This window comes from Lagenorhynchus albirostris, chromosome 3 (assembly GCF_949774975.1).
Source record: "Lagenorhynchus albirostris chromosome 3, mLagAlb1.1, whole genome shotgun sequence".
In the NCBI taxonomy this organism is placed as follows: Eukaryota; Metazoa; Chordata; class Mammalia; order Artiodactyla; family Delphinidae; genus Lagenorhynchus; species Lagenorhynchus albirostris.
In genome coordinates this window covers 46,406,090-46,431,701 of record NC_083097.1, presented here as the reverse complement: position 1 = coordinate 46,431,701, position 25,612 = coordinate 46,406,090, and the positions used below count along the sequence as shown (strand labels likewise).

At 38.4% G+C, this 25,612-nt stretch overlaps 1 protein-coding gene across 1 annotated transcript in view; it reads left to right on the top strand.

Moving 5' to 3' along the window:
* LOC132518315 (cAMP-specific 3',5'-cyclic phosphodiesterase 4D-like) overlaps nt 1-24,705 on the top strand; it is a 624,833-nt gene extending 600,128 nt beyond the window's left edge. The window contains exon 7 of the mRNA XM_060146309.1: nt 24,601-24,705. Coding sequence (XP_060002292.1) covers nt 24,601-24,705 — 105 coding nt within the window. The remainder of the gene's footprint in view (nt 1-24,600) is intronic.
* The last annotated feature ends 907 nt before the right edge of the window (nt 24,706-25,612 follow it).

Genomic DNA, 25,612 nt, shown 5'->3' with positions numbered 1-25,612 from the left:
ATTATGAGATAAAATGAGATAATGCCAGGTAAATTGATTGACAGTGTGCTTGGTACTCAAAAAGTATTGATATTTTAAAATAATTTTTAATATTTCTAAGAGCCATTATTTATAGATAGTAAAAATTATGCCTTTTGCTTGCATTTTACTTTGCAGTTCACAAAGTACCATCACAAACATGATCTCATTTTATCCTCACCATAAACATGACATAGAGAAACTCTAAATGAATCTCAGGAAAGATCAATGACTCAACAAAGTTCTACAATAGGACTAGGACAAAGTACTTCCTGTGAAGGTCATACTGAAGCTAATTGATATATCTATATCTATATCTAATCTATACCTATATCTATATCTACCTCCTAGATTATAGGTAGGCATATTTAGTATAGGCAGCAGTTGTATTTCTATATGTTCATTTCTGGCATTGGATGCTATTCCTTTTATAAAAGTTGTGACCTTGCCACTCACGGAACAGATGGCATTGCTTGATTAAAGTCAGGCCATATTTAGAACATTTCTAAAAAGCCTTTCTCATTTGGATAAACATTTCTGCCCACTGAAATGGTTTCTTTTCATCAACTGAGCAAATCAAATCATGGACTGTTCTCCTAAGAGCTCTCTGCCGTCCATTCCCAGGAGGGCAAGTGTTGAGCTTATATTTTCAGAAGTGAACTTTCATACTCTCCAGAAGAGAATGTCAAAGCTTCTTTGACAAAGGTGAGGGTCTGTGAATGTGCACCCTTGTTCATTAATAAGCAAATTTCCTCATGGAAATAAGACATTGAACAAATTGTTGTCTTCTGAACAGGTAATAAAAGAGTATCAACTCTTACACATGAAAGACAAGGGAAAGTAGTGGGGGAAAAGACTGAGAAGAAGATTGTGCATTTTACATAACGCTACTTAAATTTACCTAAAATATACAATAGGCTAAACATGTACTGTATGTATATGTAAGTACATATATATAGTATGTATATGTATGTAACAGATGGATAGATATAGCCATATCCATACTCCAAAGACCAAGATTTATATATTAAGGGAATTAAACATAGAATTTGTTTTAAACAAAAAACCAAATAAGACATTTCTGCTAAATTTTAAAATTTTATTTTAAGCAAAACACCACATTATAGTCATTATTATATAGGGTAATGTTATTTACAGACGAAATTAACTTTTTAGTTTGCATTGAAACAGATATGTGTGGAGTCAGGAAAAGATGAGTCAAACCAGTCAAAGAGAGTAATATCAAGAGGACATTCGGGTGCAGCAGTCAGGCCAACTCAGATTTCTGTCTGGACTCTGCCATAGAGCAGCAAAACTTCCTCAGTGAAATTACTTAATCTCTTTAAGGTGAATATCCTCATCTGATGAATGAGGACCCCAATGCCTAACCCATAGGATAGGTTTGAGGATTAAAGGACATGCACAATTCACACAGCTTATCCATCTATGTCTACTTGTATTAGTTAGCTAGGACTGCTGTAACAAAATACCACAGATGGGATTGTTTAAACAACAGAAATTAGTGTCTCATTATTCTGGAAGCAAGAAGTCTGAGATCAAGGTGTTGGCAGGTTTGGTTCCTTCTGAGGGCTGTGAGGGGAGATCTCTTCCAGGCCCCTCTTTATCTGGTAGATGGTGTTCTCCCTGTGTTTTTGTCTTTCCTCTGTACCTCGTTCTGTGTCCAAATCTTTCTTTTTCATAAGGACACCAGTCATAATGGATTAGGGCCCACCATCCTCCAGTATGACCTCATCTTAACTAATTACATCGGCAACAACCCTAATTCCAAATAAGGTCACATTCTAAGGTACCAGAGGGTGAGGACTCCAGCATCTGAATTTCAACCCATTACACTGTTCAAAGGTTACTTTTTCAGAGAGATCTTGCTTGACCATCTTTTCTAAAAATGCTTCTAGCCCTTCCCAACACACTCATACTCTTGCCCTACATAAAATGTATAACTGTGTCAAAGTAAATTATATAATTATTTTTTTTCACTCTCTTATACTAGCCTGGGACCTAGACCTTACCTGTCTTATATATCATTCTGTCTTGGGACACAGTATGTGCCTGGTACAAAATAGTCCCTCAATAAATATTTGTGGGAAAAAGAGGTAAACTTTCTGGCTCAAGATCAGGGCTCAATAAATGATAAGCACTATAACTAAAACATAGGGTCATTCTCCATCCAAACTGGTAGTCACTAGCCACATGTGAAATAAACTAAATTTTATTTTAATAAATTTAAATTTAAATAGCCAGTTGTGTCTAGTGGTCATCGTATAATGGGCAGTGCAGATATAGAACATCTTCATTATTGCAGAGCATCCTATTGGACATTGCCGGACATGGAGAGAGAACCATGGATGCATAGATGAGGGTATCAGAGACAATGCAGAACTGAGCCAGTGCTGCCTGACAGAATCTGACCACACCGCCCTGCGTCGTAGCTCTCCTGTCACTGAACAGCTCCTCTTTCCTTCCTTATGGTACAGGTATATTGCAAACATTCTTTTCTTCAGTTATTAAATCAAAATCTATAACTTGAAGATTTAAAAAGCTCTAAAGGGATTGTCTTGAGAATCGCATTAACATAATTGCTGTGGATTGTGCCACAGCAATTTTTACTTTTAATTCCTTTCCTCTTTGCTATTCAGATGAGTAAGAGGTAAGTGTAGATAATTAATCTACAGACTCTGGCTTATGAAACTTACAAATGGCTCTTTGAGAAACAAAATCTTTAAGGACACAGAACAGGGCTATCTCTTTGCTTAACAAGCAAATGGATGCAGGTACAGATGTGGCTAGCCAGGAGCCAGCAGGTATCTGTGTGTGGGCTCAGTTCTTCCCGCAGCCCCAGGAAGTATGCAGGTTTTCACCAGCCCTGTTCAGCCTCTGCTATGAATAACAATCTGGACCAAAAAGTTTTATGAAAACTCTTTTGGCTTCATATAAAAATCTGTCTGATACTTCAGGTCAGTAGCACACCTTCAAATACATTTCTGAATCCCAGACTATATTCCTTAAGGATGGATTCAGTGATGTTACCTGTTAAATAAAGGGATGGAGAGAGAGGGAGGGCATAATTAATGAAAAATGCAGTTAGAAAGCAATAGAAAGCATATTGTTTATATAACATGCAGTGCCTAGATAAGAATAAAATATTAAATGTATATGACAATGAACTTAGAATATCCTCCTATTTGGAAAAGAAATCCTAGATTTTTAAAATAATTTGTTTTTGTCATGTTAATCCTCAGTTGAACAGTAGCAAAATATCCACGCCGCCTGCTTGGTGACTTTCCTGAAAAGAATAGGTGGTCTCCGCGTATTCCCTACTGTAAGGGCATTGATCTGACCAAACTCATCACCATCCAGTTTAATGAATTACTTAATTCCTGAGAAACGTTGCTTGCCTCGAGTGAGCCAGGCATATTTATCCTAGAGAATGAAAAACACTGCTGGAGGGGCTAGACTCTTAGTACGTAACTGAGTTTTTAATCACCTAAATGTGGTTGTAGAGCAGACTGTTCTCAAGCAACTGAAGGAGGGAAATGTGAAAAATTAAAGGCAAAATATAAAACTTTATAATGGGTCTATTGGGCTGTTTTTCAAAAGAAGCAGAAGCTTTACCATTTGTGGATTGTAGCACTAAAAAAAAGCAAAGTTGGAGAATATTTATAAGGAATAATTCTTAAGATGTAGACTAAAGATCTTATTTATGTTTTAGGAACAGGAAGCAATAGAAGCATATACTTCACAGGCTCTCAAAATGTCTCCACTCATCACTGCATTTTGGTATTTTAGTTCACTGCTCATTAAGGTTATTACCTTAATTTATTTAATCAGAATATTTATTCTCATGCTGCAAATGACTTGTGACAAGATTTGGTTCTTAATATGCTTTTACCAATGAAAGCTAAACAAAATAATGCTCATCCTTTCACCATTAAAATACTAATGTTTTTATAGTGTTTTTATCTTAGTTTAGAAGTTTCTTTTATAAAAAACCTTTGTTTCTATGTTCACAAACCACAGACTTTCAGTTTGTTTAACCAAAATTTATATAATTAAAATCTCCAAATTAAGAAGCTAGTTAAGTCACCCATTTGTTCTGTAATGTAACAACCAGTAAATAACAAAATCCATCATTCCCCATTACTGATTTGTTTTGCCTATCTAATTTTCTAATAGAAAATTATTTCTAATAGAAATTATTTATTTGAGTGTTTGAGATATGGAAGCTCATCCCATTGAATACTTCAGAATCCAACTGTGACTTTATAGAATTCAACAAACATTATTTTAATACAAATTAGGACACTAGCCATTAGTTAAATAAATTACCTTATTTTGGAATGTTCTAAGGAATCTGTGATTTTTTTAAAGAGACTGTTGCCAAAATCCCTTTGTTTTTCAACTTAACCTGAAGTGAGACTTTATTTTAAAAGAAAATATACAAATTAATGTTTCAAAGCTATGAGATACTCCTTCCTCTTGTCTATGGATACAAAAGATGCAGCAATATATTATCCAGATGCTTTTGGCTGTGTTTATTTTTCATTGCTACATAATAAATTACCACAAACTTAGTAGCTTAAAACAACACCCATTTCCTTCTTTCTTTTTTATAACATCTCACAGTTCTTAGGTCAGAAATCCTGGTTGGCAAGGCTGGGTTAATTGCTCAGAGTCTCACAAGGCTGAAATCAAGGTGCTGGCTAGCTGTTTCTTATCTGGAGCTGAGGGTCACCTTCCAAACTCATTCCTGTCATTGGAAAAATTCAGTTCCTTGCAGTTATAGGACTGAAGTCCCTCTTTTCTTGCTGTCTGTTGGCCAGGGATTCCTCTGGCCTTCTAGAGGCCACTCAGGTTCTTGCCCCATTGGTCATCTCCATCTCAGCATTGGAGAACCTCCCTCCTGTTGAATCCTTCACACATTTCTAATCTCTCTGACTTTCTCTAATTTCTTCCAGCCAAAGAAAACTATCTCCTTTCAAAGATCTCACAAATTTAGACACTCTGGAAAATTTCTCTATCATAATGTCAACTGACTAGTAACCTTAATTACAGCCACAAAAATTTCTTTTTCCATGTAACTTAATATAATCATTGGGTAATACCAGGGCTGATGGTAATGGGGGCTATCTTAGAATTCTGCATTAAGATGTACAATTCTTGTCAGTTAATTTAAACAATAGAAAGAACATAAAATAGAGTGAATGTTGGGATGACTCATCACTTTATATTTAAATGCTAAGACAAATAATACAGCCATCAAATTTGGTCAAATGATGATCTCTTAGGAATTGAAATATAGGGATAAGAACTGATACAGACAGAAATCAGATTGTAAGGGCTTAAATGCGTGCTGAGAGTTTTATCATTTGAGAAATGAAGAACTACCAGGTAAAATGAAGAAATGCCCAGGTAATTGAAAAGTTATATGAAGTAATTCTTAACTTTAAGACACAGGCTACATATCTTGATGGTTGGATCCAGAGGCAGAGGCCATATAATACCTCTATGCATCAATCCGTCTGGATATTTCAGTTTGCTGCATATTAAAGCTGAATGCTACTATATTTGTGCCACAATACATCCATGGCTTCCTACCTCACCACTGCTTGGGGTCATGCTTTGCACTGTACCGCACTTCCCCGCCACAGTTGCACAAAGTTTGAAGGGGTAAGAAAGGAAAGGGAGGAGACTGGAGAAAAAATTAGGCAAATTTGAGAGAGGAATTTTTGGTTTTTAAATGAGAATTTGTAGGTTGAGTGGAAAGACACTCTGTGAGTAGGGACAGAGGCATGTGAAGGAAGGGAGAGAAATGAATGTGCCAAAGAAAGGGAAAGAGAAGGTGCCGAAGGATGAAAGTGTGGATGGAGTCAAGAGAAAGATCCTCAAAGGTAGAATGAAGAGCATGCATGGATTGATTTACTTTGGAAAGGGGAAACCTTTTTTCTCCTTTACAGGAAAAGGAAAGAGGAGGAGTAGTGGTTTCACATGAGCGATGTTAAGCCAGTTCATGTAAAGTAGCTTCTATCCTTTCATTTTATTGAGACCATTTTATATATATTTCTTCTTCTCTAAAGTGACAAAAAATAGTAGGGCCAAAAGAACACAGCCCATGTGAATATTAAATGATGTAACACATATATCATGCTTAGAATAGTACCTACCACATTATAAATGTTTAGAAATGTTAGCTATTATTATTATTTTCTACTGACAGTAAAGGAAAATGAGGTAAGGTTGGGGACTGAAAAATAATATAATGCTCTTTACTAGATTGTTGAATAATAGGACTCCTCTCCTGGCACTGAACTCCTGGTAAAAGTAAATAGCACTATTCATGGAACATCCAGTTAATGTGGTTAATAATAATAATACTTAACAGCCTGAAATGTACAGAGAAAGCAATGGGCATCGAGGTTTATAAAAAGTCAGAGATAGGAGCTCTGGGGAATCTGGTTATTCTCATGAAGGTAGATATCAAGTTCAGAGTGAGCTAGGAAGTTTAAATAGGAAAAAAACAGATTTCATTAGAGATGCAAATTGTGATAGTGTTTTAAGTCTTGGAGATGGAGGGGGAACTGCAGAGCTTAAAGTATTGGAAGGCAGAGTTGGAGGTGACCATCTCCATGACTTTGGCTTTCCAAAGTGAGGTGGAAATGAATACGAAGAAATTGTCACCATGATTAAAATTGTATTGAGGGTAACAGTACAAGCTAGGACAGAAGGATAAGAGTCTTATACAACTGGTGAAAGGAGTTCTGGCTATCAGGAAATAGAAGATGACATGGACTCCAGAGGACGCTGGGTTAGTTGAAAGAAGCTGTTCGAATGGTAGACCAGAAGGGCAATGGAGAACCAGCAATTGTTAACCCCTCCTCAGGTTCCAGTAATGTGAGAAACATAAATAAAGTCCATTTTTAAGAACTGCGGGAGAAGTAGTGCCCATTTAATGGAGCCTCAGGATACTAGATCTGGGATTCTAGAACTGTGCTAACCAATACAGTAGCCACTAGACACATATGGCCATTTACATATTAAGTTAAAATAAAAGAAAAATATTTATTTCTTCAGTTACACTAGCCACATTTCAAATGTTTAATAGCCACATGTAGACAGCTGAGATTTTAGAACATTTCTGTCACTGTAGAAAATTCTAATGCATAGCACCGTATTGGAAGTACAGTGGAAGTGAGAGTCTAGTCTTACACAAAATGCTGGAGCAGAAGAAAACTATGCTGAATGAGGATATGAGCAAGGACATTCTGTATTTTGACCATTTGAAATATTGTTTTATTATTATACCATTTCTGAAATCAGGATGAGTCATACAATCAATGTGGTCATTTCAGAAGGTAGGGTTTATTTTTTCTCCTGAAAAAAACTGTTAGCAAATTGATGATGCATCTCACAATCAGTGGCATCTTAATGTCAATGGAATGCAGTAAGAACAAAGCCAAAGGGGTTTTCATCTGGGATAGTGATCACTGAGATAAAGCATCAGGATTAACAGGAAGATTGGAGAGTGATGGTGATCATGGGAAATGAGCTAAATTTAGTAAGTACTAGCCCCAAGACACCATTTGGAACTTTGGAATAATGGTGTATTGGCAACAGTTTAAAGTACTTTCTCAGGTTCTGGACTCTCAGATTCTGATTCTAGATTCTTAGACCTTCTGCTGACTGAGAACTGGGTTGATGGCGAGTCTCAGGCTAGTAACCCCAGTCATTCTAAAGTACCAAACCGCAGTGTTGAGCAAATACCTGGCTTTGACAAGTACAACATGGCTTCCTTAAGATTGGATGAAAGGGAGAGAGCTAGAAATGTGTCCAAAACAAAGGAAAAGCCATTGTGATAATTAAGATAACAACAGCCATACATCAAGGTAGCCAATATCTTCAGACTGGAGATCTGAACTTGAATGGAGATCTGAACTTGAATGTCGTTGGGCCACGAAGTACCCGTCTCAACAGAGAGGCATGTCAGATGAGAGCTGAATTTTTGTTGTTGCTGTTGATTTTGTTCTGCTTTTTGCTTGTTTCGTTTTTCGATGTCATAATAACTCTGGCATGCCTTTTTACAGTAAATTAGAATTAAAGTTTTAAAAATTTGTCTCACATGGTTATTGACAGCTACCATAACACTTTTTTTCCTGGAATTATGTTTGTTTTCTCTTAAAACATACATGTATGCATTTACATATATCGTTATATATATGTGTATGTGTGTGTGTATACATATATATTTATATAAAAACAGTGTAGTAGAAGGAATTCTATTCTCTGAGTCAAAATATCTGATTTTGAACTTGGAGTCTAGTATGCCACTTAATTTCAGATTTAACTTCAGCCACGTTTTATCTTTTGAAGCCATAGGTCAGTTTTGTGGGTTTTTTTGGTCACTATTTTTAAGACCAGTTTTAGATTTACAACAAATTGAGAGGGAAGTACAGAGATTTCCCACATACCTCCTGCCCCTACATGTTCACAGCCTGCCCCTTTATCAACACCACTAGCCAGAGTGGTACATTTTTCACCAAGAATGAACCTACATCAACGCACTCTAATCACCCAAAGTCCATACTTTACCTTAGTGATCACTCTTGGTGTTGTACATTCTGTGGATTTGGATAAGTGTATAATGACACAGAGCCATCATTATAATATCATAGTATTTCCAATGCCCTAAAAATCCTCTGTGCTTCACCTATTCATATGTCAGTGTCTTTTAAAAGAGGCAATACTTGTCCCCATGGTTGTGAAGATCAGATGAAATAAGATATATGAAAACATAAACTACAATATATAGATATTCTCAACTGTAAAGTGATACGCATTGAACGCATTGAAGTCATGGTTGTTATTTATTGGAGTCCACCTCTCAAATGCTGCTTGTTTCTTGGGTACAGAAAATTGAGTTTGACTCTCAGTATTATGCAGCCTAATTTAGCAACATCTCTTTATTCTTTGCTGATATATTATGTAGGGAAAAAAATCAAGTAGAATTATTTAGATACCTGAATCTGAGGAACTCTTGATATAGTAAAAGCCAGACTTGCTAGGGACAATATTATGAGTGCTTTTATTTATAACCATGATCTTTTTTCAACCGTAGACATCTCAGGGTAAAGTCCTGGGGCTCTGTCACTGCAGGAGGGAGAACAGGCAGTAGAAATGTCCCTCAGGTTTAATCAGCTAGAAACTACGAGGAATTAGCCACAGTGCCAAGAATATCCAGTCATTATTTTGCTGTTTGGGTAAGCTGAAGCATCATTTATGGACCTATCAAATTTGCTTTCTGATAATATTTAAAACCTTCACCTGGGTGAACTTCTATGCAAACCTGCAATTCCAGGATACTGAGGTCACCAAGGTGGAATTCAGCTGGCTTCTTATTCATTGCATCCCAGATAGATGAAGGCGTTCTCTCCAGGAATCACTAAGAATATCTGCCAATTTTGAGATTTTATTCATAAGACAAAGAGTAATGTTAATCCATAACCTCTGCAAGGGGTCTAATCAATTCTTTAATCTCTGGGGCTGGGTTGTGGTTGAAAAATTAGCAAGGGCAGGCCCCAGTCTAAGAAACTGAAGACACCAATCTGAAGTCGAGGAGGGAAATTATTGCAGAGTTGAGTCTGGGAGTGTTCTATAGGCCTATATCTCTAACCTGGCCTGATTGAACTGTTAAAAAGAAAGTAGGGATATGTTTGAACTCCAAGTCTATGGGGAAAATAGAGGGAATGAGGGTTTTGAGTGTTTTTCTAGGTTCCTGTAAGAAAGAAGTCTGACAGCACAATCCTACTTCGATTTATCTTTTAATACAAACCACAGCATATTGAAGAGGGTTTGAAATTCTTTGTTGCTTCCCATGCTGGCTATTTTGCCATTCCCTTCATCTCCCTTAATGTTTTCTTCAGTAAGAGTTCTAAAACCAAAAATATCCTTATAATTTTCCATCTTGAGTGACTTTGGTATCCAGTTAGACAAAACAGGCAGCAACTGAGCTCTGTGGTTCTCAACCTTTGTACCTTTAAAAAATATTCATGCTTTGGTCCTGTCCACAGAGATTCTGATTTCACCTGGGCCTGTGTATTGAAAGTTTTTCTAGCTCCCCAAGTGATTCTGGTGTGCAACCAAGAATGAGAACCACAGCCTTATTCTCTAATCATCACTTTCCTCAGATCCATTGACCTTGACTTTGGTTCTACTCTGACCACATAGCCCCATGGCCACTCTCAAACCTTGTGATCGTCCAGAACTGCTCCAACCAACCTTAAAATCTTAAACATCCCACACCCTCAATGTAGCTTCCTTTCTTTCTAGCACCTCTCATTACATTGAAGACCCAGTAGTCTGATATTTCAACTGCTCTCTTGCTAAAGCCTTCACTGTTGTTCTGCTATACCCAAATAAGAAGTTCAAAGTCAGGATTAATTTACCTGTGCACTCTCCCCATTTTTATCCCTAGTGTTTCCAGAGGAAATCACAATCACATACAGTGGTGCCACAGCAAAGTTATAGTCTCTAGTCTCAGCTGGAGGGAGCCTCAATGCTACCAAAACATCCATTTGTTTTCATAGTTGGCCTTGTCTCCATTTCTCCACGCAAGGCCCCTTCCCTTCCTAGGAAAAATCCTACCCCCGTGCCTTGAATCCTACTCCCTCTGCCTCTTTAGTGGACTTGCTCTTTCACCTGTCACTCTTCTTGTATCACTGGCTTTCTCCATATATTGGTTCTTTAACATCAACCTCTATGACAACATGGATAAACCTGGAGTACATCATGCTAAGTGAAAAAAGCCAGATGCAGAAAGACAAGTACTACATGATCTCACTTATATGTGGAATCTAAAAAAAAAAAAGGTAAGGGTTGAACTCATAGTAACAGAGGCTGGGGGGTAGGGAAAGATATTGATCAAAGGGTACAGTCTTTTTCAGTTATAAGAAGAATTAATCGTGGAGACGTAACGTGCAGTATGGTGACTGTAGTTAATACTAATGTACTGTAAACTCGAAATTTGCTAAGCGAGTATATCTCTTGCATTCTCACCACACACAAAAATGGTAAGCATGTGAACTGTTGGATATGTTAATTAGCTTGATTATGGTAATCATTTCAGTGTTTACATATATCAAAACATCACATTGTACACCCTAAATATGTACCATTTTTATTTGTCAATTATACCTCAGTAAAGCTGGAAAAAAAGATGAACAAGCTCAAAACACTCTCTTCAAAAAACAAAACAAAATGATGAAACAACAAAAACAATGAAAAAACAGACTTTCGTTGGCCCTCTTTTCCCCCTTTGCCTAATTCTTTCCTCCCTTTCACACCCAGAGGATTTTACATTCTGACTCCCATTCTTGCATTTTCCTCCACCAAAGATACTGAAATTTTTAGCACTAAGTCCCGGTGTGTTCTCAGTCAGCATTTCACTCGGACACACTTCAAGACTATTAGTAGAGTCTTGACCCCTCTCTGTTCTTAACCAGTCTCTTCCTGCGTGTACTCCCAGTTCTTCACCTCAGTTTGTCAGTCTTCTCTGAGGTTTCTTCATCCTTTGTTCAGACCCCAGTGTTCTTCTGGGTTTTGTCCTCAGTCTGTTCTGTCCTCATGCCTTATCCCAGAGGCGCTCTGCAGTGGTCATGCATCCAAAACACCTGCAAAACCTGTGCAAACACAGCAGCCTGTTTCCTCTGCTAACCATCTGAATCAGTTCCTATGGGGTGGGGCCCAGGCACCTGCATTTTTCAGCAACTGCACAGATGGTTCTGATGTGCAGCCAGCCTTGACAACCAGCCTGAGCCTGTTATTCTCACCCATGCCTCCACGGGCATCCAGCCCGTCTCCCAATTTTTCATCTGGATTTTTCCCTTGGGCCCGAGGTTTGTTTTCTAGATATGTCTACACAGGGTCTCCAAACTCAGTGTATCTACGACTGCCTTCCTGCCTTTGACCCGTTCTCTTCACATCCAGATCTGCTCCTTCCCCTGTGTTGCTATCTTAGTGAATGATGCCAGACTTCACCAAATTTTACAAGCCAGAAATGTGGTCATTGCTTCTGAATTTTTTCTCTCCTTCATCCCCCATGTCTTGTCCACTGTTTTCCACACTCATAGACACTACCTTAGGCTAAGCCACTATCGTCTCTCTTCTGAAATACTAAAACCACCCCCTAACTGTTCTCTCAGCTCTCACTTTGGCTTATTTCCACCCATCTATTCCTCATACAACACTCAGTATATTTATTTCTTAAAGGTAAATATGATTCTGTATGTTTTCTGCTTAAAAGTTCTATGACTATCTGATGCCTTTAGAATCAAGTCGAAACTTTGTAACACGACATATATGACCTATCAGAATCTGACCCCTGCTGTCTTCTCCGGTCAGGGCCCCCCTCCATTCTGCACACAGTTTTTCCCTAAGCCTTTATTACTCCTTTTGCCTAGAGTGTCCTCTTTCCCTCGGCCCGGGTCTCCCACTTTCCACCCCTGCCTTGGTAACCCTTCTTACTGTTCTAGTTCATATATCACTTTCTAAAAGGACCTTTGCCTAACCCCGCATGATGGGCTTAGAAGAGCTTCCTATCCTTATAGTTCAAGACTTCTATTCTTAGAGTATAAGGCTGTACTCCACTCATTGATTTACTTCTCTCTCCCACCTGACTTTAACTTTATGTTTCTTGAGTACAGAGACTCCTCTTATTCATCATAGAGTTTTTGTTTTGTTTGTTTGTTTGTTTGCTTGTTTGCATGACACACAGCAAACTCTCAATGTCTATTGAAGGAATGAAATGAGAAGGAATATTCAGAAATGTTAGTAAAACAGTTCTCAGAAATGTTAGTAAAAAAACAATTCAGAAAGTAATGGGAGAGTGAGCTCTCCAGAGGAGTGGTCAACAGGTCAGAAGCTACAAGTAGAATGAGCTGACTGGTCTTGAAAAGAGGTCATGCTTAGAGGAAAGAGTCTCACTGGTGTGGTAGGGGTTGAAGCCAGAATGCAGGAAACTGAGGTTGGGTGGTGTATTCGTTTACCAGGGCGGCTGTAACAAAGTACCGCAGGCTGAGTAGTTTAAAGAGCAGAAATGTATTGTTTCACAGTGCTTGCTGCGAGAAGTCCAAGCTCAAGGTGTCAGCGGAGACTGCCCCCTCTGAAGACACTGGGAAAGGACTCCTTCCTAGCTTTTGGCACACAACTTCAGTCTTCCCGTGCATTCTCCCTGTTTGCACATCTGTCTCTTTACATGGCGTTCGTTTTATAAGAACACCAGGAATGTTGGATTGGGGTCCCACACTACTCCAGTATGTCCTCATCCTGATTAAACCTGAAACAACACTCTTCCAAATAATGTCACATCCTTAGGCACTGGAGAGGGGCTTTGGAATTCAACATATGAGTTTGGGGGAGACACAATTCAATTCATAACAAGTGGAAATTAATGAATTTTTTCATTTTACTTCATGTGCTATCTTCACTTTACTCATGCGCTATCATTGTCAGATTCATGTAATAGGTCAGTACTAGCTTTTCATCTTTTATTTGAGTCCACATTATAGTATAATGTTTATTGTGGTGACCGTGGAAGAGAAGTAAGTAAATAACTTTTATTATACAGGGCTGCAGCACTGGTTTCCAAATTGTGCTCTGCACAGCTGGAGATCCTCAGCCACAGCAACTCTCTCTGTATCCAATTTACCCAGAGAAAGGTTGAAAATCTACCTGTTGAAAATTTAGAAATGTTGGAGGATAGATTTTTTTTTTTTTTTTTTTTTCAGTACGCGGGCCTCTCACTGTTGTGGCCTCTCCCGTTGCGGAGCACAGGCTCCGGACGCGCAGGCTCAGTGGCCATGGCTCATGGACCCAGCCACTCCGCGGCATGTGGGATCTTCCCGGACCGGGGCACAAACCCGCGTCCCCTGCATCGGCAGGTGGACTCTCAACCACTGCGCCACCAGGGAAGCCCTGAGGATAGATATATTTTTAGTCGTAATGTTGATAGCAAATAAGACAATCTGTACTCTCAACAATTGGAAATAAGAAAATTGATGGATAGTTTTAAAAAATAAAATAACAGAAAATATGAAATATTATGTCCCCGTATTATCAAATACTTTAAAATCTTGGATAGATGTATCATTATTAGATCTAAGTAATACACTGATAAGTTAAACACTTGATTATCTTTGTTGGAATATATATCTATAAGAAGCCTTTCCCACAATAATTTTAGCTCTTGAAATGCATAGAGTAGAAAAAAAAGGAAAACTGTAATCTCCATGGGAGCAGCTTTATACCAAAAACCACAGAAGCAATTCTGTGTGCAACTTGCCAGAATATTAAATTTTAGATTAACTTCAGCGGTTTACTTTCATTTTCACGAATAAGATTTGAAAAGACAAGGGCCAGTGACCATTCCATGGTTTGGGAGAATTGCTAGTAGGCATTACACTATTGTAGAGACTCTGGTGACTTAGAAATAGCTTTTTTTTATAGGTGGCTCCTATTCTTAAATTCAGTATGAGTTGCCAATTTGGAAAATTGCTATATTATATTTATCACACAGTTATAATTTCTAATGGTTTGAGGAGTCACAGATCTGACCACACCAATACTTGGCTCATTTTCAAAACGGAAAGAAAGTGCTGAAAAACCACAATACTGTGCTGAATTCTTCAAAATGGAAAAACAACTGGTTTGAATGTAAAGTAAAATAAGAATCAGATGGGTGGAAATGACTGCATTTTTGAAATTCCATTGTAAATTATAGTCTAAAATATTAAAAAAAAACAAACAAACCCAGTATGTTAGCAAACATGTTTGACTTGCAGTGGAAATTAGAGGGCCTTATTGCTTGGTTTTGCTCTTCAGACAGATTGTGGACACTTACATAAAATATACTTTTCTTAGGCTTTGGAAGACCATTTTAAGGACTTCTGTGATAATTTACTAAGTATATTGGAAACTTCCTGTACTTTGCTAAAGACTGGGTTAAATGAGATTGGTGTAAACTAGATCCTTTCTAAGGCCTTTCAAGTACTAATTCTCTCTCTTTATAAGATCGTTACACACATAAGGTATTTCACGATATCTCAGTCAAATTCTCAATTGATTCTGAATGGATCAAGCATAAATAAATAATCATTTTTCACTGAATGTAGATTTAAGGAATCAGGGAGGAAAAAAGAACTTCATAAAAAGTTGGAGATATTTTACAAAGCTTTAAATATTTCGAGGAGAGAACCCAGTTTAATTCACAAGATAGTCCTCTTTTGGTATAAACTCATTTCTGTCTAGCTAACTAGCTAGTCAAGAGTGTAAGGTAGGCAGTCTAAGGAATTTTAAACTTACTAGGGTCATGTTCAAAATAAGCCTACAGCAAAACCAGGATGTCAGACTATCTTGGGTCACGGAGACTGCAGCGTGAACTGTGATGTTTGAAGAGCTTCGTTTCCTCACAATTGAAGGGAACAGGAAGACTGGTGAGGTTCAAGCAAACGTGGGTACTTTTGGTCACTTTTATCTTGTTTTGAATATGCTGGCTGAGTCTATGTCTTCTGAGTATCCTGAAGATATTGAGGGGTCAGCAAAGTATATTTGACTCTTTGCCAAAACACTTTCCCTAATGTGTCTCATAGCCTTAAGTTGTTCCTGTGGAATTTAATCCATGTGCTTATGATTCATTTACACTAGACTCATCAAAATGTCATAGGGAGATATTGGATGTCCGAGAAACCTTAAAGTTTATGAGGCCATTTAAGGCATTTATCTCTGAACCAGAAAGTCAGGGTGTACCAGGAATACTCAGAATTCAAACATAATGGGGGCACAGTTTCATTTTGTCTAATAACACCCTAGGAAACCTTGGAGTGGATTCAAAATTTCTACACTCCAAATGCTAGTCTAACATTCACGTTACTAATGGCATCCCAATAACAAGTACAGGGCTAGAACAAGAATATTCAACATTAAAAATATCTGAAAGCCACATTTTGAATAATTTAATTTGAGTATCTGCACAGTGGCCTGAGGACCTATAGATTTAAAGTTAAGTCCCTTCTAAGTAACAAAAGCAATTGGCACTTCTTAAATTTTTACTCATTAAAAAGGAAGTTGTTCCTATGTCAAAGGAATCCTTTGACATTCTTTAATATTCTGTCATTTAAAAAATGCTTTAAAATTTGTAATCTCATCTGATTAAGTAAATAGGTCTGGTGTTGCAATCTCCATTTTTCAAAAGGGAAGATGGAATTATATGTAACTTTGAAAGTTGTTGCTGTAGTTGCAATAATATGTACCTTGTGATAGCTCTGAGCTGTGATTGTGTTCACTAATAAAAGCAGTGCTGCATATATCCCATGTAGCTCTATTTTACCTTTACATTCATCTTTCCCACACTTGAAAGAAATCTTTGACTTGGATTGTTAGTAAAAACCAAACCAAACCAAACCGTAATTCCTATTATAACACAAAGCATGAATATTATAATTGCCATAAAATTCCGTTCCAGTTTTTCTCCAAAAATAAGATGCTTGCTCCAGCATGATTCTCTTCCTTCCTAATTCCACATATTTGCATTTTAAAATGGCCTTTTCCTATGGGGTAACATAAGCTCAGAGTGTTTTTTGAACTTAACGTATACCCCATGGTCAGGTCAATTCCATCAGGGCAGAAACTAAGTGGGCCAGAACTTATTTAAATTATGTAGTTGCCTGGAAATAAGTTTAACTTACACAAGTGTGCTGCAAAATGTGAGTGGAAAATATTTTTCTCCCTTAATAAACTGTAATTCAGATCATTCATTTTTTAAAAACTGAGCCAAAGATTAAGATAGTCTCCATTGTGTAACATTGTTAACATAATTTGATGGTGGTCTTAAGAGAGTTTAATTTTGATGAACTGACTTATAATCAGTTAATCTTGCAGATTTCATAATTTCTGGCATTTCTTCCTTCCTTTATTGTTTCTATTTTGTCAGCTGCTTGACTCCCCAAAATATACAACTAAGTTAAATGGCCATCCTGGTGAAAGTTTCTTGGCATGTGAAGCCTGTGACTGAATAAAACTTACAAAGCAGATGTCTCCACACTGACGCTCCGGACCATTCAGAGAAGAAATACTACCTTCACTAGGGTTTCAGGGCATCTCATCCTCCTGGTGTTCCTTTCTACTTTGGTTATTCATTCTCATTCTCCTTTGCCGCTTTCTCTTGAGCTCCTCAAATTGTTAGCGTTGATGTGTCTCAAGCTTAGCCTGTGGCCTCTTCTGTCCTCTTTCTACATATCTCCTACCTGATCTCATGTAATCATACAACTTTAACGTCTATATGCCATTGTCAAATTTCTACCACCCACCTGGACTTCTTCCCTGAATATAGACTTTAATATTCAACTGCCTACCCACCATTTCCACTTGGATGTCTACCATATATCTGCAACCTAACTCGCCCATAACCAAAGTCTTGTTCTTTCTTACCAAACCGGCTTCTGCTACACGCTTCCCATCTCAGGCCAAGCTTTGCAATGATCTTGGCCTCCTCTCTGTTTCTCACCACCCTCCCCCCATCCAGTCCAATCAGAAAATCCAGCCAGCTGTCCCGCAGAATATAACCCAGAATCTGACCACTTCTCACCACCTCCACTGCTCCCAGCGTGGTCCTGGCCATCAATCTTTGTCACCAGCCACCTCTGCACCTGCATCCCTACTTCCCCCGTGCCCACTTCAGTCTGCCCTCCACACATCAGTAGAGTGGCACTGCTGAACCTAGGTTGCGTCAGGTCACTCCTTCGCTCAGAACCTTTCAGTGACCTCTGATCTTTATCAAAGTTAAAATCCTTTATAACAGCCTACCACCCGTGGGTTCCTATTACCTCTGATTCAGTTCCAACTCCTCCCGCTGTGATCCAGTCATACTGATTCCCTCCTGTTCTTCCAACTCTCCAAGTACAGTCCTGCTTTGGGGGTTTATACTTCAGACCAGAACCTGTATCTTCCATTATCCCCTTGTTTTACTTCCCTAGTTCTCTCGTTCTTTATGCAAATATCTTCTTAGTGAGGCCTTTCCTGTCCATCCTCTTTAATAATTATATCCATACAATCCCTGTTCCTGGAACTCTCCGTGCCACTTCCTTTTTAAAATTTTCTCCTTAGAACTCATCACCTTATAAATAACTCTATAGATTTTGCTTATTCATTTTATTTTCTGCCTCTCCTTCCCCAAGTAGAAAGAAGGCCCTAGTCTATTTTATAGCTCACTGCTATATTCCCAGCTTCTAGAGTAGTTCCTAGAACATGGGGCAGTCAAGAACTATTTGCTGAATTAAAGAAGAATGAATGATTCCTGCCCATCTTTCACTCCTTAAGTAGAAGCAGGAAATGTAAAAATATGAATTATTAAATTATCAGACTTGCTCATAGTCATATGTAAATGTAATAATCCAACTTGGTTGTTGGAATATGTCAAAAAAAGTTATGAGAACATGCATTTTTAAAAGCTTGATCAAACACTGTTTTTTCTTCAAATCTAAGAAAAACCCACTGTCAGTCAAGAAACCAGAATTATATTGAATTAATTGTTTCTAGGTCATTAGTCAACTTGACTGTGCTGTTACTCTCAAAGCACTAAATATAGCATGTGTCGAACCAAAGGTCCTTCATGATCCTTGAAACTTCCTTGCATTTCTAAAGAAATACCCAAGCTTATGGGAAGAAGTTTTAATGAGACATTGTGCTGTTCAGGAAAGAGGAAATCATAATTTTTGACCTCGGGAGCATTGATGAAATAATAGAGCAAAGGCTCTAGGGATATTAGTTTTTAGGAAGTGGAATCCAGTGGTTCATTGCACATTCTAAATAGCATCAGAGTAAGAATGACAGTCTGGCTGATTGGGTTTAGTGATGTGGATAGATCTGGCTGCTGTATCATCCAAAATAGATTGAAAACCCCCAAATATCAATGAGACCTTACAAAGGTATAAGGACTACTGAGCAGTAATTCATTCTAGGACTCCATGTAAGTGAGAACAGCAGGTAGGCCAAGAGAGGTCAGGACAATTTCAGTATTGGAATTATAATCAATGAAGATAGATAATCTTAAATTTGTTCTTGTGCCTATCCTGACTTGTTCAATCCACAGATATTTCTGACACATCTACTGTGTACCGGGCACTGTGTTAGAAAGTGTACACAGCAGTGACTATGACAGATACGATCCCTGCCCTCATGCAGCTTCTGTCCTAGTGAGGGAGACAGACACGTAGACAGACAAATGAGTATATAAGTGCAGATTGTGATGGGTGCTTGAAGGAAGAATAGAAGGGTGCTGGTGGGGAGAACAACAGGGCCGCCGACCAGGTTGTCATGAAAAGCTACCCTGAAGGTTCAATTTCAGTCCTTGAAGTGTTTGAGGAAGCCCTGTGTGCGAATCCTGTGTAAGGACATTCAGATTTGTCCTCTAGTTCCACTTCTTCCCACTTTCTAAGACACCTTGTGCCCCCAGCCCCTTTCCTTCAGCCAGTGCTTTCCATTTTTCTCCACTATCTCCCCACCCTCTGCATGATCAGTTCTCTCCTATTTTGAAATAAAGCCATCACATTTGACTTCTTCTCTCCAGACTTACTTAATTTCCTCACCACTAAAAACCTCCCATAGTCCCCCTTAACCCCTTGTTGATTTTGTTTCATTGAGGTGTATTTAGATAGGCTTCTGAGGCATAGGTCTGTCCAAAAGACTGATGCACATATACTTAAAGTTTTAATTCAGCTGAACTACTAACATCTTTGCTTCAAGTACCATGTCATTTTTCATTAAATTATAAGCTACTACATCTTAAAATAATAACCATGTGATAGTGTTATTTTTGCAGTTTCTCACAATAGGTGCAGTTGAGGACAGATTAAACTGTTCTGGGCTAAAATGCAGCTCTTGCCAAAAGAATTTTAAATCCTTAAGCTGAGACTAGATCAAGGTAGAACCACGTATTGCCACATGACACAGTGTGGATGTGGAATGGGTTGTTGTAATAAGCAAATTAATAATAAACAAATAACAAAGTGATTGGTTTTTGTGGGGTTTTTTTGGTGTTTGATCTGCTAGCAGATGGGCGTAAATTAGGTCACATTAAAATGAATTTTCCAATTTTGGTAGCTCTATGCCAACCTGCTGGAGTGTGAATCCCAGTGACTTGCATAATCTCTCTTACTCAAGCATCTCTGAGACCCTTCGGAGCAGCTGACAATCGCCCCTGCATGGATCTGCCCAGGATGCCACTTTGTACTGGCCTCTGCTCTACCAGTGGCCTCAACCCACATTCATCAGTCTCTAGAGCACCTGGCAGCAGACACCAGCAAGATTGTTCTAGCTATTAATGCTCTCTGTTCCATCTAGGGGGTGTCAGCACATTATTCTCTTGCCCAGTAGAAAGGAGACTGCATCCTCCCTTCTAGTTCTCTCAGGGGAGCCAAACAGCAGTGCTTCTTCTTGAACTCTCAAGTTTTAAGAAATTAGTAAAAAAGTTATTCCAGTTCTCACACTCAACCCTTTGTCTTTCCAGATTGTGACTGGGAGAGTTCATATGCCCATCACCACAATCTACTCAAAATCACTATACTTTCTGGAATCCCAGGCTTTATAGCTGAGTCTGGTTATTCATACTAGATTTCTTAGATTTTCTTAGAGTTAATTCCTACCCAGAGTCTTACTTTCTGTTTTAGTGAGGATGGTCTAGATCATGCTACAAGAAAGAACTCCAAAATCTCAACTGCTTAAAACAATATAAGTTTATTTCTCATTTATGCTGCGTTTTCATCATAGATTAGTAGTGGAGAGAGGGGGGTTCTGCTCTTTACCTAGGGACATGGCTAAACTTCACCATTTGGAAAGTTTCCATTCATGGTGGCACAGGACACTACATACCGGTTCTTAGTGGTTTTCCCCTGTAAGTGGCATGTGTCACTTCTGCTCAAGTTTCCTTGGCTAAAGTCAGTCAGGTGACCACACTTCAAGGGACCAAGGAAGTGCAGTCCTGCCATGTGCCTTGAAGGAGGTGAACTGGGAATGTTGGTAAACAGCACTAGTAATGATCACACTGCCTTCCTTGAAATTTTGCTTCTATAACCTTCTCCCTCTCCCTGCCCACTCCTGACCCTTATGACATAGCTCTATTTGTATGACCTTCAGTCATGTAAATGGCTCAAGGTTCCTCCATATTAGTGAGTGGTTCTTGCTAAGGGTCTCTCTTGAGTTGTTGGCTTGGACTTCAGTCATCTCAAGGCTCATCTGCTTTTAAGGTCACTTATATAGTTGTAAGACCTCAGTTCCTAGCCATGTGGCCCTTTCCATTGGGCTGCATTTAATATGATAGCTTGCATCCCCCAGACTGAGAGATGAGAGAGAAAGAGACATCCCAAGACAAGTAGAAGCCACAGTGTTTTTTAATCTTATCTTGAAAGTGACATGCTGTCACCTTTTGCCAGATGATGAACCCTGGTACTGTGTGGGAGAAGAGACAAAGGTGTGCATAACAGGCGGTAGGTAATTGAGGACCATCTTGGAGTCTAGCTAGCACTGTCCTTCAAGAAGGCTCCTCACGCCCCATGTAAATCCATGGCTACAAATAAATGCTTTCTGAATCTCAGCTTCTGCCAAGCAGTGTACCCAACACAGAGCAAATATAATTTAGAATTTCTCTCTAAGGGGTCACTTCATTTAGACTAGTGTTGGTCTTCTATGCAGTTAAATAGTCTTGTATCTTAATCATTTTCTATGTCCCATATCCAAGGAAGTACATTTACTCTTCCACAGAACATTTGCTTTATTTATGTTCTAAGTGCTATTTTTAAGTCACTTGTGTTTAGGTGGTGGTTGTACTTCAAATGTTAGCAGACATAATATATAGCAAATAAGAGCAAATAGATACTTGATACTTTTTCCTGCCCCTTTCTATGGAAGGATGAGCTATGTGAGCTAAGTGTGACTTTAAATAGGACACTGGGAGGAATTAGAAATTGTGGCATGGTTGCAGAAACCCCACATTGCAGTCCATCCTTGTCAGCACTCTGTGATTCCATATACCAGTATTCCTTTGGGGTTAATCAAGTAATCATTGAAAGATATTAGAGGGAAAATACAATTTTTTAAGGGGAAGGAAGTTCATATTTGGAAGGAGAGATTATGCATGGCCATTATAATAACAAATAGGGGAATATGTGAATTTTTATGCACTCTTGGTTTTATTGAGCACAAGTAGGGTGATTTATTTTCCTTTCTTTGTTAATTGTTCATACAGAAATAAACCCTACTGTGCAGGAAACTAGGCAGTCTTCCCTACCTTCTCCTGGTATTGAAAGTTTATTGAAATCCTCAAATCAGTTTCATACCATGGTACCAGTGATGTCTCTTGGATTAATTCAGTCAAACCATGCAGTGTGACCAATGCAGACAGTCTGTTAGAAGCATATGGATAGCTCACCTATTCTTCATTCTTTCTGCCTCTCTTGTTCCTGCATTTTGTTTGCTTTTATCCTGCCATCTTGAATCTCTTATACCCCAAATTATAGTATGCTCATTATATGCAAGGTTTCTCCTCCTACCCGCCCCCTCTTCCTTCCCCCAGTGACATCTCACTTCATTCCCAAGAAAAACATCACGCTCCCCTCTCAGCCCGCTGTGTTTACATTTCTCTGCTCTTTTCCTCTCTCCCCCTGGCATGCTGGTTTAATCAATTTTACCAAATGACTTTCCTGGCAGCTGTAAAAAGAAAACTCAGAGCCAGTTAATAGCAATCTAATACAGTACTTTTTGTCATTTCTCTGAAATGTACAGAAATGTTTCGTCATTGGATTGATTTTTAATGATTTAAATGATCAGATGTCTCAACTCTGCACTGCAGTAGCCTGATAATAAATAGGAAAGGGGAGGGGCTTGGGCACTGGTTGCTCACTCAGTGCCACATAAATAATGCCCCAAATGCCAGCCAAAGAGACAATGTGAAATATGTCTTTGCCAAATCATATATTAGCATTTTTAAACAAAGGCACCTAGCTCTTTTAATTTTGCATATGGAGGAACTAAAACAAGATGCTTTGGATGACGGTTTAGAAAGTCATTGATGGCTTTAGCAATCAGACCGCAGCCTAATTCTATGCATATCTGTTGACATAAGCAGGACGTCAGCAAAGTGCTTCCCAACATCCCCAAATAGCATCCTGGCATCTCAAAGGTAGGGGGAAGCTTTGGCTATCTTTTATCTGAAAGGCAATAGAACTCTCAAACATGTACGGAATCAGTAAACTGCAAAACAAGTCACTTGTTTTTTCTCTCTGTAAGAAATAAATTAAAAAAAAAAGATAAGTATGGGGAAAAGAAACAATGAAATATTATGAACTCCCCATAAGGCTTATTAACTAGCTGTGAAAGCTTGGGTGACTTGCTTAACTATGCTGGGCTTTGGTTTCCTCACTGTAAAATGGACAGACTAGTGGTACTTTTCTGGATGATTAAATGGAGAGCAGCAAGTCAAGTGTTTAGCATTGTGTCTGGTACATACTAGCTACACAGCTCATGATCGTTTTTACTGTATCTACTCTCTCTATAATTACTCCTCCCCACAGTCCTGTCCGGCCAGGTCTAAATCCACAGCATGAGGCTGCTCTCACAGTACCGTGGGCAAAGTGGTTTGGGAGTCCAGTCGCAGCTCAGACACTTACTTTCTGCGTCCATGAGCAATAACCTAACCCCTTCTAGGCTTTTTAGCTTCCTCACCTATAAAGTGGGCGGTGTTAATACTAGCTTTATAGGGTTATTACAAACATTAAAAGAAATAACTTGTGTAAAACTCAGTGCACAAAACCTTTCCCCATCAAAGGGACTCAAAAATATTAGCTTTATTTCATCCTTCTCCCCTCATTTCCAAAAGTTCTAAATGCTGTGTGGAAGGAAGCTCATTCGTTTCTTATGCTAATGCTTCAATTAATATGATGTTCTTTTGAGAAACTCAGCTCAATTTACATAACTGGAGCTATACAGATACATCCTTTACACCAGGCTGATTTGGGGCTCACACTGATGAAAGGAGTTTTATATATGTTTTCTGTCAAAAGAGTATAGTTCCCCTTGAGAAAGAAGGCACTGTTTCATTTTAAAGCCTGGGTCTTAGTTATCAGTACAATAAAATAGCCAAGTTGGGCTGCCTACCAGTCTAATGAGTTTCTGTTGGATTAGTTCCATTTAGTCTGTTTCATGGCCTGGGTCAGACAGCTCACTAATGGATGCACTTAATGATGCCACTTTGGTCCAGATGGTGTGACTGAAGAGGCTCAATTTCACTGCTGGTAAAAGTGACCCAGAGGCACTCTTTGCTGATGATATTAAGGGCATATGGTCTTTGTATTTGAAAGACACCATCTCCCTCTCCCCATCCCATATTGCAAGAAAATTAGATTCTAATAGAAAGAACAGGGCCCAAGAGTTGTAGTAACAGTTCATACCCTCATTTGAGAAATTTTGTATTCCTGGGGTAAATGAGATCAATTTTGGCTTATAATAAGTGTTCCTTATGTTTTTCAGATGTTGGAGAAAGTGTGGCAACAAAGCAAAGCAAAGCAAAACTTTGCAGTTACCATGGTGGGTGGCAGTGGAGATATAAAGCAAGAAAGACATAAAACAGAATAATAATCAAAATTATAAATATATTTTACAAAGGATTGGAAAGCTGAATATCAATTATATTGTTAAATGTTTCAAAATTTTTAAATGGATAGAAAAAATCTGTTTGGACTTAGGATCCCTAATTATTATTTATTTTTAGCTCTGAAAACAGCAAATCACCTACACATTTCATATATCTATATCATTGTCTTTATACATACTAAAAATGTCTCGAGCATTTGTTAGTATTTTGTCTTTGTTAGTATTCATTTTTAAGTGTCTTCAACCCTATTAAATGTTTGGAGGCTTGGAAGTTATTAGGGAGGAGAGAGAAAGGTACAACTTCTCCAAGAACTCAGCATCTGGTCAGAGATAGAAATAGGATCCTTTTATTACTGTCAACAGTTCCCAAATGAATATCCTTGTGTGTGTGTGTGTGTGTGTGTGTGTGTGTATGTGTATTTGCACTAAAGGAATCCTTTTTGTGGGATAGCCTCCTGCAAATCAAAGTTATGTGGTTTTACATTTTAAAAAGTCTACTCATTTGTGCTACAAGAAGGTCTTTCCAATCCGTGTTTCCACCAAATATTTTGGGTATACCTGTTTCCCACCCCCTCACCATCACTGGGTATTTTTAGTCTTTCATTTTTACCCATGTGATAGGCAGAATTTCTCATTGTAGTTTGAATTTATTCCTTTGGTTATCAGTGAGATAGAATATCTTTTTAAATGGCTATTGGCTATTTGCAGTTCTCCTTATGTGATGTTTATGTGCATCCATTTCCCATTTGTCTTTTGGGTTGTTGGTCTTATTCTAATTAATTTATAGGTTCTCCTTAAAGCAAATGATACAAAAATCATACGATGGCTATGTTTATAGCCTACTCTGCTAACTCACTTTGCATTAGTCATTGCTGGAGAAGCCTATACT